This window comes from Triturus cristatus, chromosome 3_1, assembly GCF_964204655.1.
Source record: "Triturus cristatus chromosome 3_1, aTriCri1.1, whole genome shotgun sequence".
Lineage (NCBI taxonomy): Eukaryota > Metazoa > Chordata > Amphibia > Caudata > Salamandridae > Triturus > Triturus cristatus.
This window is the reverse complement of record NC_140583.1, coordinates 167146906-167164877: the sequence shown is the minus strand read 5'-3', so window position 1 is coordinate 167164877 and position 17972 is coordinate 167146906. Positions and strand designations below refer to the sequence as shown.

The window sequence follows — 17972 nt, the reverse complement described above, 5'->3', positions numbered from 1 at the left end:
CAATAAGCCAGTTATCTTTCTTTCAGGAAGTCAGCCTTGAAGAATCCAAGAGCCAAATTCTTAAAATCAAATCTGGTTCTCCCTTTGATCCCTGCCCCCCCTACGTCCTCCACACCATGGTGGAGATCGTAAATCCGATCATTAATAATAGCATTAACTCCTCACTTTCCCAGGGAGTAGTCCCTGACGAATGGAAAGTTGCAGCAGTGAGACCCCTACAGAAAAAGCCATTATCAGACCCCGCCATTCTTACCAATCTACGACCAATTTCACTACTCCCTACTTTCTGTAAACTTACAGAAAAGGAAGTAAATAAACAGCTCACTTCTTTTTTAGAGGCAAATAACATCTGGCACCCGAACCAAGCTGGCTTCAGAGCAAAACATTCGACTGAATCGGCTCTAAATTTCTCCGTGGAAACACTTAGAACAGCACTAGACCAGGGAAAAAAAGCTGTCCTCATACTTTTAGACCTATCCGCGGCCTTCGACACGGTGTCTCATACCATCTTGATAGACCGACTAACCGCGGCAGGAATAACGGGCAAAGTACTGAGCTGGCTAAAGAGTTTTTTGACAAACAGACAAGTGGTTACCTTGGGCCAATTTAGATCAGCAGAAATCCCACTGAATTCAGGTGTGCCACAGGGCTCGTGTTTGAGTCCGACACTTTTCAATGTATATATGGCTCCCCTGATTGCCCTCATATCATCCTTCGGCATAGCTACCATCGCATATGCAGATGATACACAACTCATTTTAGTGATGGAGGATGAATCCAGTCAAGCAGAAGCTACACTCCAGAACTGTATGAAGGCTACTTTCCACTGGATGAGCACAAATCATCTTAAATGCAATTCAGGGAAAACTGAGATCTTACCTGTTGGAAAAAACAACTCCTTCAACCCAACTCTATGGTGGCCAGAAGACGCCACCGTCCCTCCCAATACAGCAAATGCAGTCCGTAATCTGGGAATAAAATTTGACCCTTCTCTGAGCTTTAAACAACAAGCAAATGCCGTGGCAGGGATCTGCTTCGGCATAATAAAGGGACTTAGGAAATTTTTCGATCTGATCCCTTTTGCAGCAAGAAAGACGGTGGCGGTTGCCCTTATCACTTCCCGCATTGACTACTGTAATAGTATATATGCGGGAACAAATAGGACAGTATGCCATAAACTGCAAATTGTACAACATGCAGCGGCCAGATTAGTGTTGGGCTGGAAAAGAAGGACCTCAGCTTCAACAGCTCTGAACATACTGCATTGGCTGCCAATACACAAAAGGGTGTTGTTTAAAATCCTGCTAATTACCTTTAGGGCGTTTAACAAAACAGGACCCAAATACATTGAAAACATGTTCCAACACTATGCCCCTGCACGATGTCTGAGATCTCAAAATGAGAATTTTCTCACTACCCCTAAGTTCAGACTTAAAACCAAAGGAGGCAAGTCCCTGGCAGTTTTGGGATCTAAAGCCTGGAACTCTCTGCCGTCCTCCCTTCGGCAAATTTCCACAGAAATTTCTTTCAGAAGCACCCTCAAAACCTGGATTTATACGTTATCTGACACAAAATGTAAAAATCTGATATAACACTCCATCTCCGAAACATCATAAGAATCTTTTCATCTGATCCTTTTTTTCGTACTCAGAAGCGCAAAGATGCTCCATGGAGTGCAACCAGCGCTATACAAAACCGAATTACATTACATTACATTACAGGGTCAAGACTGATTTGCATATGGCTGGGTTCAAACTGGAACGGCATGGTGAGCAAAAAAACGATGGATTTAGGCCCAAATCTCTGTACTGGGGTGAATGTATGGCATTGTTCTGCATTCTGTCCATCAATTGTGGTTTTTGCATTTGTCGCCCCGAGTGGGAAGGGTATGCCCAGATGTGGGTCCCTTGCTCTCCATGCCACTGGAATCAAGCTATCCTGGCTGAAGAGGGGTGAAACCCTGAAACCGGTCCTAGGATGCTTGTTTCCAGTTCAGTGAGGACCTAGCTTGGCAGTTCGGGCTGGACTGTTCCCATGAGGCACAGGGTCAAGACTGTGATTTGCATATGGCTGGGTTCAAACTGGAACGGCATGGTGAGCAAAAAAACGATGGATTTAGGCCCAGATCTCTGTACTGGGGTGAATGTATGACATTGTTCTGCATTCTGTCCATCAATTGTTGTTTTTGCATTTGTCACCCCGAGTGGGAAGGGTATGCCCAGACGTGGGTCCCTTGCTCTCCATGCCACTGGAATCAAGCTATCCTGGCTGAAGAGGGGTGAAACCCTGAAACCGGTCCTAGGATGCTTGTTTCCAGTTCAGTGAGGACCGGGCTTGGCAGTTCGGGCTGGACTGTTCCCATGAGGCACAGGGTCAAGACTAATTTGCATATGGCTGGGTTCAAACTGAAACGGCATGGTGATCAAAAAAACAATGGATTTAGGCCCAGATCTCTGTACTGGGGTGAATGTCTGACATTGTTCTGCATTCTGTCCATCAATTGTTGTTTTTGCATTTGTCACCCCGAGTGGGAAGGGTATGCCCAGACATGGGTCCCTTGCTCTCCATGCCACTGGAATCAAGCTATCCTGGCTGAAGAGGGGTGAAACCCTGAAACCGGTCCTAGGATGCTTGTTTCCAGTTCAGTGAGGACCTGGCTTGGCAGTTCGGGCTGGACTGTTCCCATGAGGCACAGGGTCAAGACTGATTTGCATATGGCTGGGTTCAAACTGGAACGGCATGGTGAGCAAAAAAACGATGGATTTAGGCCCAGATCTCTGTACTGGGGTGAATGTATGGCATTGTTCTGCATTCTGTCCATCAATTGTTGTTTTTGCATTTGTCGCCCCGAGTGGGAAGGGTATGCCCAGACGTGGGTCCCTTGCTCTCCATGCCACTGGAATCAAGCTATCCTGGCTGAAGAGGGGTGAAACCCTGAAACCGGTCCTAGGATGCTTGTTTCCAGTTCAGTGAGGGCCTGGCTTGGCAGTTCGGGCTGGACTGTTCCCATGAGGCACAGGGTCAAGACTGATTTGCATATGGCTGGGTTCAAACTGGAACAGCATGGTGAGCAAAAAAACGATGGATTTAGGTCCAGATCTCTGTACTGGGGTGAATGTATGACATTGTTCTGCATTCTGTCCATCAATTGTTGTTTTTGCTTCAACCAGCTGGGCCAGGGGCTCAAGGTAGACTTTGAAAAGCATAGGGCTCAAGGCTGAACCCTGCGGCATCCCTTACTTTAGCAGTCTTGGATCTGGGTAAAAGGGAGAAAGAAATAACACCTGAGACCTGTCCTCCAGATATGATTTGATCCATGCCAGTGCATTCCCTTATCTATCCATCAGGATGGGATGCAGGACTATGTCAAATAATGATGACAGGTCTAAAAGAACAACCATCACAAATGCAATCAAGTGAAGGTTGAGTTTGATGAATTCTGCAACCTTCAGTAAGGCGGACTCAGTACGATATCCTGCCTGAAAGCCAGACTTTGTATCATGAAAGAGGGAGTTTAATTCAAGGAAAAAACAATTATGCCTATTGACCACCTTCTCTAGCATCTTGACTGGTGCTGGAAGGAGGGAGATTGGTCTAAAGTTACTGAGTAACTTAGGATCTGTGTTAGGCGTTTTTTAGCAGTGGAAATAGTAGGCCTTGTTTCCACCTTTTTGGCATAGAAGGCTAACTTTAGTCTGTTAGTGGTAGAACTGGGGGTCTCTAGTTGGCTGAGGTAGGTACCTTAGTCCAAAGAGAGACCCTTGCTTCTAAGTCAGGGAAAGGGAGGACACCTTCTCAGATAGCCCCTGCTCACCCCCTCGGTAGCTTGCCACGAGCAGCCAGGCTTATCTTCTAGGCAAGTGTGTAAAGTATTTACAACCCGGCTCTCAGCAACCCAATGATGATACCACAAATGGACTTCACATGAGTTTCATAAACAACAATTATATGTTTATATAAAAAGATATACAATGAGACCACACGATAAAAATCCAACATATGCGTATTTGTAATATTTCACCTTGCCGGTTATTAAGCCAGCAAGCCCTTGTAGGTTCTTGCAGTATTAATGAGGAATTCTCCATGATCCCCTGCAGTCCTAATGTATGCTATGCAGTTCGTAATGCAAGAATCAGGCACTTTGTAATGTCCAAATAATGCAGTTCTTTATGCAACAATCAGGCAGTTCCTAATGCCAAAATAATGCAATGCATAATGCAACAATCAGGTAGTTCATTATGCAAAAATAATGCAATGCGTAATGCAACAATCAGGCAGTTCGTAATGTAAAATTAATGCAATGCGTAATGCAACAATCAGGCAGTTAGTAATGCAAAAATAATGCAATGCGTAATGCAACAATCAGGCAGTTCGTAATGCAAAAATAATGCAATGCGTAATGCAACAATCAGGCAGTTCATAATGCAAAAATAATGTAATGTGTATTGCAACAATCAGGCAGTTCGTAATTCAAAAATAATGCAATGCGTAATGCACTCTGGCACTGATCATGGTGCTTTGGACGGTCTCTATGCCACTCGTACTGACTCGCGGTCAGCTTCGCCAACATATGCAACCAACATGGGTATGGTGTAAACCAAAGTGCAGCTCCACTCTCCGGCCCCGGTACTGCCACTCCTCGGCTAGTACGGACCGCAATACGAGCTTGAGCGGAGGCTCGCGCTGCGAGAATGGGAAAGGCGCATCGCTCTCCGGATCGCACCCTGCCCCAGGTGGTGACACACGTTGCCTGGGGGGTGCAACCTTGCTCTCCCCTCCTCTTCTTGTGACTTGGGCCTCCGATGAGACTTCCTTGATTCCGGGCAATGGAACTCGGGCCCTCCCCCGACAGGGTTAGTTCTAGGCCACGCTTTGGCAACGACGGGCTCGGGCTGGCGGCACAGCTCCTCTGGGGATGCCGGGCTGATGACGATGACGAAGATCTCAGGCTGCAACAGGGCACCTGCACACAGCGTCGCTGAGACTCACTTGAGCTCTGGGTGTGCACGATCACAGGGCAATCCTCATGAAGGTCTCAGGCTGCACAAAGCACACGCACCCAGAGTCGCTGAGACTCACTTGAGATACGGGTGCACACGATCACAGGACAATCCTCACGAAGGTCTCTGACTGCACGAAGCACATGAACACAGTGTTGCTGAGACTCGCTTGGACTCCCGGTGCCCACGATCACAGGGCAATTCTTACGAGGGTCTCAGGCTGCAAAAAGCACATGCACACAGTGTCGCTGAGACACACCTAGAAACTTTTATGATCCTGAGTTTCCACAACAGGGAGCCAGCTCTCCTCGGGCCCTTGGGGCTAAGTTACTTCAGGACACAGCACACAGCAAAGTCCTTTCAAGCAGGGGGACACAGCACACAGGAAAGTCCCTTTAGCCTCTTGTTGGTTATATCAGCAAACTGCAGGCCAGCCCCGGAACACACAGCAAGGGTCCTTTCCTTCAGTCTCTTCAGCTCTTTCTTCCTTGGCAGAGGTTCCTCTTGACCACTAAGTAGTTTCAATCCTTTATAGTCTTGAACAGTTCCATTTTCTTCCATTCCATGCCATTCCAAAATCAAGGGGCTTCCGCTCTCATAGTTACAACCCTAAATGTATTTGAAATCTTTGTGTTCAGGGCGACACTGACCCCAGTCCAAACCAGTTCTGGGTGTCTCACTGCCAGTGACACCTTCTTCCTTTGATAGTGAGGCTCTGGATCCTTAATCACTCAGCAGGAGATGGAGCCATTGTTTTATGGCAGCAACCCAGGACTCTTCACCTCCAGGGGCTTCTCCCCCCCCTACACTCCAGATGCAGGTCAGCCTGTTGCTGTCTCACCTCATCACCTGGGTCAAGACATTCCCCAGAGCCTATCACATTCAAATCCAGACAGTCAATCCACAAACAGACAGAGTCACACAGAAATATTAGAGCACAAAAACCCAGCCACTTCTAAAAGAGTGGTTTCTAAACACACAATGCAAAAACCACCTTCACAAAAAGATATGTTTTAAATTGTGAGTTCAGGCCCACTAAACTTCACCTCTCCATCTTAAGCCTATGGGAAGATAGGCTGGAAACATATTACACAGCCTCCCCATTCTGTCCTATGGGCTAGATGGCCTTTCAACAGTGAAAAACGAAATGGAGAGTATTTCACTGTCAGGACATGGTACACACCTCAGTAAACGTCCTACCTTTCACATACACTGCACCGTGCCCTGGGGCACCTTGGACCTTCTATGGGGGTGTCTGATGTGCATTAAAGGGAGGGGTGAGGCCTGGCAAGTGGGTACACTTGTCAGGGTAACAAGGGAGTTAATCAAACTGCGCGCAGGCACTGCAGTGGCAGGCCTGAGTTCTCTCTTTAGGGCTACTTGTGTGGGTGGCACAATTAGTGCTGCAGGCCCACTAGTAGCATTTGCATTACCAGCCCTGGCACACATAGTGCACTTTACTAGGGACTTTACTAGTAAGGCAAACATACCAATCTTGGACAACCAATTACTATTACACTTTATACAGGGAGCACTTGCACTTTGACACTGATAAGCTGTGGCAAAGTGTCCAAAGCATCTAAGATGGCAACACCATGTCAGAAAAAAGGTCTAGGGAGAAAGCAAAAAGTTTAGGGAACTTTTGCCGAAAAGGGCCAAGTCCAACAGTCAAGTGGGCAACAGTCCTGAGGTGATCCTGACAAACAGTTAGCGAGGAGCATAGCCCAATCCTCAGGAGAGATAGGCTCAAAGTCCCTATGCACCGGGCCACTACACAGATCCTTTGTTGGAGGAGTCTACTGCTAAGCCCTGGTTAGGAAACTGGTAGTAGTTGGCTATGATTTTGTTTGCAAAGAAATCTGCAAGCTCCTCACGCAGAAGGGTTGAGGGTGTAAGACAGTTCTGCATCACCCTAGGGGAGACAAAGGAGTTAAAAAAGCAGAAAAGTCCTTAGGTCTGTTAGAAGCCACCTCGATGGAAGATGCAATGAACTCCTCCTGAGCACCTCAGGCAGATTTGCGAAAGCTGGTCAAGACCTTTATGCATGCTGATTTAGTGCCCTTGTCATAGGTTGAACACCACAAGCATTCTAGCCACTTGCAGCGGGCCTTCTCCTCCCATAAGGTTTCCGTAATCCACTGGATAATGGTCTTGCAAGGCTCTGAGACTAAGATTTCAGAGGGGCAAAAAGATTAAGGGCACCTAGGAGCCAGCTGTCCATCATCTCAAGGTCATTGGTGACTGGACTTATTAACATTATTGGAGTTGCCCGTATCGCTTCTCCTAACCAAGCCTGAGACAATTTCCACCAAGATCTAGCGCTCCTCTGATGATGGGTCACCTGCTCTAGGGCCTGATTCATGACAATCATGTAGTGGAGAAGGAAGTGGTCAGACCACGTTATTTCCCTGGCCAGACTCACCCGGGTAGACAGAGAGTCAGAAAAAAATCAAGTACAGGGTGGGACCCACCATGTGTGTGGGGTCGAATTAGTGTTCTTCTAGGTTGGAACTCTCCAGGGTATGAATCAAATTCAATGTATTAAGACAATTAGGGTTGTCAATGTGTAAGTTCAAGTCTCCCAAGACCAGTAATGTAGAGTGGAATATAGATAGTTGACCCAGATGACTTTAAAACCAACCCAAGGACTCGCTGGAGCAACTCTGGGTCTGTATATTAAAAACTTGGTCAAGGTAAAAACCAGCTTGAGTTAAATGGAGAAGGTAAGCCCTTCTATAGGATCACAGTCAGAAGCGTAGAGGTATCGCAGACCATGTGTCTCTGCACACAACCGCAACCCCCCCCCTACCTTTTGATCCATTTTGTTGCAAAATTGAATGGAGAAACCCTGCGAGATAACTAGAACGATGTCAGGCAGATAGGCTTTTGAAATCCAAGTCTCTGTTGAAAACAAAAGATCAGGCTGATTCTCTATTAGCCTATATAATATGCTAAACACGTTTCGAGAGGGGCCTACTGTTCAGCAGGTATTAAAAAATGAGGACATGTAATTTGAAGTTTTACATGTCCTGGTACTGAAAAACTCTTAAATTCATTGTTCGCTACTGCAAAGCGTAACTGTTCCATAGACTAATATTAGAGTCACCTTATTACATTTAATGAGTGTTAATTTCCAAATGGGAATAGGTAACCAGTTCATGTTTAGTGGTATTGTAAAAATCCTAACTTATTGTGAAGTCGGATTTTAAAATTACAATTTTCAAACTTTTAATAAGAGGGCAATCTCGTGTCTGCAGCTTGTCTCTGGTCATAAGACTTGGTGTAGCTGATAGTTGGGCTTTGTGTATTACTCATAGACAGTCACGCATGTTTAGGTGTGCCTGGATCTGCCATCCATGGCAGGGTGGGAGGGCGGAGCTGGGTATAGCCCCACTTACCACTGAATAGGCTGTGTCCTGCCTTCATAGAACTGAATTGCATACCCTCTGTAGTCAGTCTGGAGCCAGGGCAGGCAAGGCAGGAAACCCGAGCACCTCAAAGGAAATCTTCTAGAAGTTTCTCGCATTTCAAAGAAGGCACCCGGTATAAATATTAGACCTCAGACATCAACTCTTAAGTACACTGCTGGACCTGTGGAAGACTATGCCAGGAAGGACTGCTGTCCTGCTGAAAGGACTGTAACTCTTCTGTCCTGCTGCCCTGTTGTACTGCTCTGCTACCCTCTTGCCTGGACAAACAGAGGGACTCCAAGGGCCAGTCTTTTGTTTCCAGTGCCTGGACTCTGCAGCACTGTGTCCCACTCTGCCAAGCTGTGCCACTCCAGTCCTGGACCTTTGGAAGTGGGCCTGATGGAGCTCAACCAGCCATCTGTGGGTCCAACAGAACCGATGCATGTCCTCTGCTGCATGGGGATCACAGTCAGAATATCAGAAACATAAGTATCAAGTGGATGGAATATCATGTCAATCATTTCAAGTGCCAAAATATCGAGAAGGTAAGGTTCTTTAGGTAAGCAAAGTTTTGCTATGTATAACTCCACAACTACGTACCTTGAAGATATATATTCATATATATCTTCGAGGTACATATATGTGGAGTTATATATAGTAAATTTTGAATCACAAGCCCCTCTGCTACGTCAGAACCAACTCTGGTTAATACATTTTTTTAAATTGGTGTGGGATGTTTCTTGTGTTGTATTACAGTTTATTACTATTTATGCTGCATAAATACTTCACACATTGCCTCTAAGTTAAGCCTGTTGTGCCAAGCTACCAAGAACAATTTAATATGGGGTTTGCTTGTATTCCGCCCAGGGATTGTTGTTGCTGCCTGAGTGGGGTTTCACCTTCAACAACCAGTGATCCAACATCCTACACTCAGCATATGTATATGCTCCTGCAATAACGTCATCATTTACAATGTTGCCGTGGTTTGTTGGGGCAGCTGTGTGCTCTATAAAACCTCATTAAAAAAAAATTATATTTTAATCTGTTTTTAACGCTGTGTAGGGCTGTGGTATTTATTATTTAGTCAACCCCTTTGATGAGCGAGTACCAATGATTATTCAAATATATTTTATATCATTCCTTTACGAGTAGCATCTGAAAACTTGAGAGCATATTTGCAAGAATTACTGCTAAGCACTTTTGACATTGCTTAGCATACATTTTTGTACTGCTATTCATGATGCATTTACCAGACATCGCTACACGGTGTTAGAATTAGCAAGCGGCTGGGAAAGTTTTTGCAAACCCTAGCATCAAGACGATACATAAATACATATTAGTATTAAAAAAGAGATGCTCGGCCAATTAGTGGTAAAAAAAATGTTCATGTTAGTCACTCCAACGTCATTTTTCAGCCTCTGGAGGCAAAAAAGAGCTAACAAATACACCTCTAAGGAAAAAAAAAAGAAAACACCAAAATGCAGAATGGAGCAGCCAGGACTAAGTTCAGCACAGGTCAAAATCCCCCCCAAACCACTTGACAGCCAGGATTACCAGTCAGAGTCCCAGGGGAAGAGGAAATGCAGAATCAGGGCCTCCTTTATGAAAAGTGGTGCATCGCTGGGGAAAAACAGTGATTCAGCACTTTTCATTGCATCATTCTTGCGATACCATGATGGTTGATGCCTGAAGCGCAGACAGTCCTTGAGGGCTGGAGACCTCACTAGGCCTGCCGCCAGTGCTATGGAGTTACTGTGGGCTGGCAGAGGTCTGCATGATATTCATTGAGGCATCGACGATCGCTCTTACCTGGTGGCGAAGTCCGACACGTCGCATGGAGACACATTGCTAACCTGTGTGAGAAGACCGCTTGGTGCCCCTTGGAGTAGTGAACGATAGAGGTGCTCCTGTGCACCAACGTGGGGAGACCTGCACTGCATAACATGCGCCATCACTACACCGGTGTGCACGAAGTAGATTGTAGATGGTGGGCTGTGCCTCTCTGCATCACAGGATGGAGGAGGTGGTGCTGCCTGGATGCTGTGGAGGGTGATGCTCCTGAGCTGCGCGGAACTTGTGTGGTGGGAGCATCGTGACTCCTCACCTAAGAGGGCCCTGTTGCATCACCTGCATTGAGAGGTTCCCCAGCGGACTCTGCAGCGACTGCTCTACCCAGGCTTGTGAAATCTGGCCTATACTGAGATACACAGATTCATAGAGAGCACAGTAGATTGAGCCCCGGTGTCGATGTCCAGGTGAGGAGAAGGTGGGATGGGGAGCAGAGGAGGCACGGGGGTCATATCAGTCCCAGGCCTAGAGCCTGTGAGTTGGGCATACCGTGCCCTGGGCAATACCTGAGCTGCTGAAGACCCACATCAACGAGGACACCCCACAAGACTGGTGGGGGACTTCCCTAACTGGCTCAATTCGCTGATATTGGTTGTTGGTGGCAGCGGGTGCCAGGTGCATGGGGTCAGTTTAGGCCCTTGGGCACGCAGCTTGATACACCGTTACTGGCTGGGGCACTGGGGAACATAAAATCTGGTCGTCACAGTTAGATCAGAAGAGGTGACTGGGTGGTTCTGTTTCTCCTTACCCCCTGTTAGTACACTTTTGGTTGTAAGAAGATTCCTGGCTAGCATGCACCTGACTGGTGGAGTGGGGCTGGCTGGCCACACTGCACTGCACCGCATGTCATACGTAGTGCCTGGGCATCTGGTGCAATGTTGAGCTGCCTGCACCTGGGGGCGGCATTGACACCTGGTCGCTCCTCCATATCGGAGGCTCGGTGGGCAGGTGGCAGCGGACACCCTGGACTACAAACTAGACTCTGTACTCATGAGTGTGGAGAAAATAGGTACCCCCTCAAACAAACGTGCACCTCCCTTGAGGGACGCATCAACAAAATCAGAGTCACCCTGGAGGGTACAGATCACCGCAAGCTGATTGACATGGTACACAACATTGAGCAAGAACTGGCAGAAGTCCACCCTATTACCTGGACCGCAGGGTTGGAGGAACTGCAGCTAATGGCACGTGTGAAGTCACTAGAAAGAAGAGCAGATTATGTGGAGGGCCGCTCCGACAGAACGACGTGCAGGTGTAGGGTCTGCTCGAGGGAGCAGAAGGAGCATATGCAGAAGCATAAATTCAGACATGGTTATGTGACCTACTGCCAGCAGGTGCACTCTCCCCATTCTTTGTTGTGAAGGGGTCCCATTGAGTGCTGGCAAACCATCTGTTGCCAGGGACAGGCCCTAGACCCTTTCTCTTCTGCCTCCTACAGGGATCGTGATGCTGTCCTGTGGGAGTTACGCAAGCTGGAGGAGGTGAAAGTGGATAATGCCACAGTACTATTCTTCGCTGACTATGCCACAGGGTGCAGAGGCAGAGGGGATAGTTTCTAGTGGTGAAGCGATGCCTCCAAGAGTTGGACATCAAATGCTCCCTCCTCTTCCCGGCAAGGCTGCGAGTAGTCTCAGATGGTAACATGCAATTCTGTGACGCCACTGAACAGGTCTGGACCTAGCTGGAATCTACTGGTCGCCAGGTGCTGCAGTCAGGGAGTGAAGGATCTGCGCAATAAGCTTTCATTCACTGAGCCTGTCGTAGTGGGAGTCCTAGGAGGAGCGGCAATGGCTCGACTGCGACATGGCCATCCAGTGTGGATTCTGGGGGGCCCCTGGATGTGGCTCCTCAGACGGCAGATGACCTAATGTAAGGTTGACTGGTTGTGCGTCTCTCCTTCTACAGTTCCAGATGGATCCAGAGAGTCTCTGACTTTCTACGGTTCCCGGTCTCCAGCTTCCTGTTGCTGATGTTCCAGTCTACCAAGGTCAGAACTTAGAGGGGATCGGGTCCAGTCATCACCCACACTGGTAGTGGTATCCTTGGTGCTCCTAGCTGCAATGGCAGGTCTATTGGGTTGATGACCTTGTCAAGGATGTATTGTAGGTGATCGTCTAATTTCCAAGGGCCTCATATATGAGGTCCCAGCGGCACGTTTGCCCCGCTGGAATGTCACTTTTTGATGTTCCGGTGGCACAATGTGCCACAGCATATTTACAAGGCCACATAAAGCCACTTTACTTGGCTTTTCATAGCCTATTAGATAAATGCCCCTTTCAAGTATAAAACTGCATGAACGGGGTGTACCATGAGTGTTGTTGTGGGCGTTTCCACCCAGAACCCTTTGCATTTGAAGCATTCCCAGATTTACGGGAAACCGTACACCTGGAAATGAGTCAGAATCTAACACCAACCTAAGGGTGGCGTTTGGGAGGTGCAACGAGGATAAATGTTTTCATTTATCCTCTTTTTTTCCCTTTTCTATGTGAGCAGAAATCTGCAGCACACATAGAAATGATTGATTGATTTTTTGCAGGAAAGCGTTTCTTCCTGCACAACATCAATCGGCTCTGCAACGCAAGCACCCTTCCAGCATAGCACAAGGGTGTATGATGCGCATGGCAGCCATTGTATGCCAACGTAGGGGAAGAAGACAGGAATGTGCCCTATCTTATAAGATAAGATTCCTTGCAGCGCTGACCTGCACTAAAACCTCTTAAATGAGTGCCCAAGTGTGTTTGGACCATTTTTTAATACCAGCTAATTTCTGACGTTATTAAACGTCCTCTAATGGGACTGAGCAGCAGTTTTTCTTTTTTCTAGACGTACAAGGAAATCCTTATAAATATTGCATTGTGTGTTTTGCAGGAGTTTTTACGCAGGAAAGCTCACCTTGAATCGCATTTTCTGTAAGTCACACTAACAAAAGTGCTGCTACGCAAAAATCATGTTAATGCTGAAAAAAATGTGATTAAACAAAGAGGACTAGCTTAAGTTGACCAAAGTGTTACAGTACTCAAATTAGTTATGTCACGGGCCCCTTGTTGGTGTATTCATGAAGCCCTCACCCAACAACCTAGTTGGTGGCATGCTTCATCATCGGGCCCACCCAGTGACACCTAGTATGTCCCGGGTGTGCTACGACGCCTGATTACAGCGGAGCTGGTATATTGCTGAGAGTGCAGTGAGGTTGGGTGAGTTGTGATTTAAAACGGCTTGGTGGTGGTCCCAGTACCCGAGGGTAAATTAAATTTTAATAACTGGGCCGTCACCAGCGGTTAAAAGAAAGGCTACAGGACACGTGAGGGTGGCGAGTTACTGCCCCCTGCGTCCTTCAGATGGTCGACATGTTTCAGCCAGTGCCTTAGAGTGTTCTGGCTTTCCTCAGGACCGTTTTTTAAAAAAAGGTGTGGTGAAATAAAACAGACTTAGTGTTGTGGTACAGACTATGTGATACACTCACTAAGGCGTTTTTCTATATGTGAGAGGGGGATTCCCTTCTCATGCATATGCTTTGGGTTATTAGCCAAGGCTTCCTGGAGGGAAGCGGTAAGGGGATGACCAGTCTTTCTGGTCAGTGCCTGCCTTGTACCTGTTGCCCCGCCGTCGTCCTCCGGGACCACCACCAAGCCGTTTTAAATCACAACTCACCCAACCTCACTGCACTCTCAGCAATATACCAGCTCCGCTGTAATCAGGCGTCGTAGCACACCCGGGACATACTAGGTGTCACTGGGTGGGCCCGATGATGAAGCATGCCACCAACTAGGTTGGTGGGTGAGGGCTTCATGAATACACCAACAAGGTGCCTGTGACAGAACTAATTTGAGTACTGTAACACTTTGGTCAACTTAAGCTAGTCCTCTTTGTTTAATCACATATAAACCCTCGGGGACTCGGACTAGCTAACTAGTCCTCTCTCTCCCTCTTGTTACACGCAATGCTGAAAAAATGCCACTAACTGCACTTTGCGGCAACTTGTCAATATGGCGATAAAAGAAAAGCCGACGTAACGTAAAAAAATGGACCCTACGGTGGCGCTAAATCCTTGTAAATATGCCTCATGGTTCGTTGCATTACTCTGTAGGTCCCATAGCTAGAAATGCTTTTTCACTCAGAGTCTCTATAGGGAATTGAATTATATGGGAGAAATTCTAAATGACAAGTTAGAATTGGTTTATTCTGAATGGCTTCCCTATAGATATTTGGACAATAATCTGCTGATCCCAGTTTCATCTTGAACACAGTTATTGTTGTTTCTTTGTTTCTACTGATTACAGTTTTTCTTTTTTTAGTTAACATATAGACATTTCAGTGATTGTTCCGGCTGTCCCAACACCCACATCCCTCAACTAAAAGCCAGTTTATGTAATTTAACTTGTTTACAGCGTTTCTTTATATTTTGCCAACTTCTTCTAGTGCAATTGAAAATTGTAGTTCTTCGAAGTTTTCTACTTTCAGTTGTGTGAGTAACATACTGTGGCAACAGTCCCTAGACTGTTCTTCTCTCCTCCACCTCTTATGCACAGCCTGTTTCACACCGTAAGGCGCATGGCTAATTAGATCTAATTGCGCAGGCGAATTAATGTTCGTACACGTTGCTGTTTTGTGGCATCTAATTGGTAAGCCTTTAAAATCTTTGTTGCTGCAATGAAAGTTACCTCACTAAATAAAGACACGATTATTTCTTTCAAGGACTAATACCGTCTCAATTGACTTACCCTTTCTAAAGGGTATCTAAACAAAAAGGTCCTTATAAAATGTAGTCATTCTCTAGTACTTCAAGTGAAAAGGGTGCCAGGTAAAAAACAACGTTGATTGCCCTCGGCATTACATTGATGACAGATGTTACACAAAGCCAACATCAGCAATCCCCGGGTTTCAGACTGAAGCGTCCGCCTCTCATGTTTGCACAGGTCGCGTTGTTTCACCATGGGCTCACTTCCGTCGAGGCAGAGAATAGTATGCGCGAGAAAGGCCCCGCACCGCTGGAAAACGAATGAGCGCTGCTATGTAAATCCCCAGCAGGCGCAGGGAATTATTGCACGTGATTTGCATACATTGGCATATGTAGAGTCGGGTGCTGTAAGCAGAATAAAAGTATAAAAAGCAGCATCATAAATGTTTTGTTTTCATTTTCCAGGGAAGAAATGCATGTTCTGCAGGAATCTTTCAAAAAACAACTTAACGAAGCAACTGAAAAGGCAGAAAAACAACAGGCAACGGTAAGTTATTTCCTGACATTCCTTCACGCTGCTTCAGTCTCTGTACCTGCGGCCATTCAGGCGCTTGCGTCTTTATTATGGCTTGTTATGGCGAATATGCGGCATAACTCCCTTGCACAATTACCAGTGCCCCGGCATTTCGAGTTTGGCACATAAAGAGAAAACAACACATCAGACACGGTTTGTGCTGAAAACACTGGCAGCATGTGTGTTGGGCGTGCACAGCAGATGATTGCCCTGGCTACGTGTCCTGGTGCTGCGCTGCTCTGCCGTATTTTCCTCCAGCTTGTCACAGTTTGTCACTGATTCAAACAGAAAACAGAGCTAAAAATATTGTAATGCGTCCAGCAAACAACCCCCACAACTGCCCCACCCCCCCCTTCTTTTTCAGAAGTTGTGGGCGGCGTGTTTTCAATTGTTGATGTGGACTGAAACTGGGTACAGAGTGACGTTACACGCATTGTTGCTCCAATGTGAATTTACCTTGAAAAAACAAAAGACTTAGGGGCATATTATCAAGACAGGCGATAGAGTTATGGCCGCTTTAGCGGCAGAAAACTGCCACTAAAACGGCGATAATGGGCTTGATAATATGCTCTATGGAATTCCAATTGATGCCCATGTTAGATGTCCTTCACATCTAAGGGGCATATCAGCAACAACCGGCGATAATTATCGCTAAGCGCACTTAGCACTAGGATAATTATCGCCGGCTAGCGTGGATTCTTATTGCTGAGATAGCGTGCTATTAGCAACGCTTATCTCAAAAGCGATAAAAGTCCTCACGCTAACTGCCTAACATGAGATTATCGCTGGAAACCCAGCAATAATGTCACGCAATGTGGCGTTAGCTTGATGATAGGGACTCACAAACTTAGCCATGATATCCACCTTCCATAGGATATCATGGCGAAGTCAGTCCTGAAGCAGGCGTAAGGAAAGTAGCGATAACAGGGGCTATCGCTACTTTTCTTGCCGCTATGCTTCATAGCGTGGGGCTTGATGCTAGGAGAAATGTCGCTTAGCGACATTTCTCCTGTCATGTCAGGTCAGGAACGCCCACTTTGCATCTTATTAGAGATGCAAAGCTGGGCGTTAGGAATTCCTACGCTAACGCAAGTTTTCACGCGTTAGCGTGAGCGTGCTAATTAGGCGATAAGATTATCGCCGCTTTTCGGCCGAAAACGGCCGCAAGAGCGGCGATAATTCTATCGCCTCGCCTTGCTGATATGCCCCAAACATGGGCTTCAACTGGAATCCCATAGAGCATATTATCAAGCCCATGATCGCCGTTTTAGCGGCAGTTTTCTGCCGCTAAAGCGGAGATAATTTTATCGCCTGTCTTGATAATATGCCCTAAGAGGAGTTTGGTAAAACGGAAACATTGGTTTAATCAAACTCTTGGGCTGGGAGAACAGTTACAGAGTTGGGGTCTGAGGACTGTCACAAAGTACAATCAATCTGAGTGCCAATGTATACATTTCTTGGAGTTATCATAAAACAATTCAGAGATCATTTTTAGGAGGAGGAATGCAAGCTTAGTCATGGAGCCATACATTTCTCCCACCTGATAACAAATGCAGGTGGCTTTCTGCCTGGCTTTGACACATTTAGGTAACATGTCAGGTGTCTGGCATGAGATGCACATGATCACTGCCTGTGCTGTGTGTGCCATGTCCTAATTTGCTGAGTGTTCCTAACCTCATGTGGGATCTAATTTTATAGTGTTGTGGGAATGTGCGCGCCCCTCCAACCATGTGTGCTTTATTAGGGCAATCTCTCCAGACCATTATGGTGTCGCTACCGATCTGTGGAATTGACCTGAGTTTTTCATGTTCGCACGTTTTTTCTGAGAGCTCCATGCAACCCCACCTGAGATCTGTCAATCAGTTGCCTCAAATCTAGGTTGTAAGGCCTGCCTGACCAAATATTTCCGACTCGGATTGATGTCATATCAGGTGATTTTGACAACAGTGATGCAATCGTGATTTCATATACACGTGTATCATTGCATACATCGACTTTTTCAATATTAACAGTATTGCAACTGTAAGGTTGTGCAGCAATGAAGGCATCAACATAAGAAAGCAGCACTGGGACAGTCACAGCACGGTGGCTGTCCCCTACAATTCAAGCTCCATTTAGAATCACCGTCTAAAATAAAAAATTTAAAAAATCAAGGGGGCTTATAAAGCACATGGCGTCCCAGCCCTGCAGAATCGTTAACCGCTATTCTCACCAGAGGGGGATGTTTTCTAAAAGGCATCAATAAAAATCCAGGTTTTCAGGCTGTATTTAAACTTGTTTGCATCCTTAGTGGCACGAAGGTACAGGGGAAGAGGATTCCCGCTTGTGGCAGATATCACAGAGAAGGAGGAGCCTCCTCATCGGTTGCTCTTAGTCACTAATGCCAGCAATGCTTCAGCAGACCATAGCGTTCTGGCTGGATGATAATGAGGAAGTTGTTTAGTATGATATTTTGTGCCTAG

The 17972-nt window shown here is 46.5% G+C and overlaps 1 protein-coding gene across 2 annotated transcripts in view; it reads left to right on the top strand.

Moving 5' to 3' along the window:
• Window positions 1-17972, top strand: part of LUZP2 (leucine zipper protein 2) — a 1193026-nt gene that overhangs the window by 537690 nt on the left and 637364 nt on the right. For both annotated transcript variants that reach the window (XM_085646302.1, XM_085646301.1), the window contains exon 4: window positions 15402-15483. In XM_085646302.1, the coding sequence (XP_085502428.1) occupies window positions 15402-15483 (82 nt within the window). The remainder of the gene's footprint in view (window positions 1-15401; window positions 15484-17972) is intronic.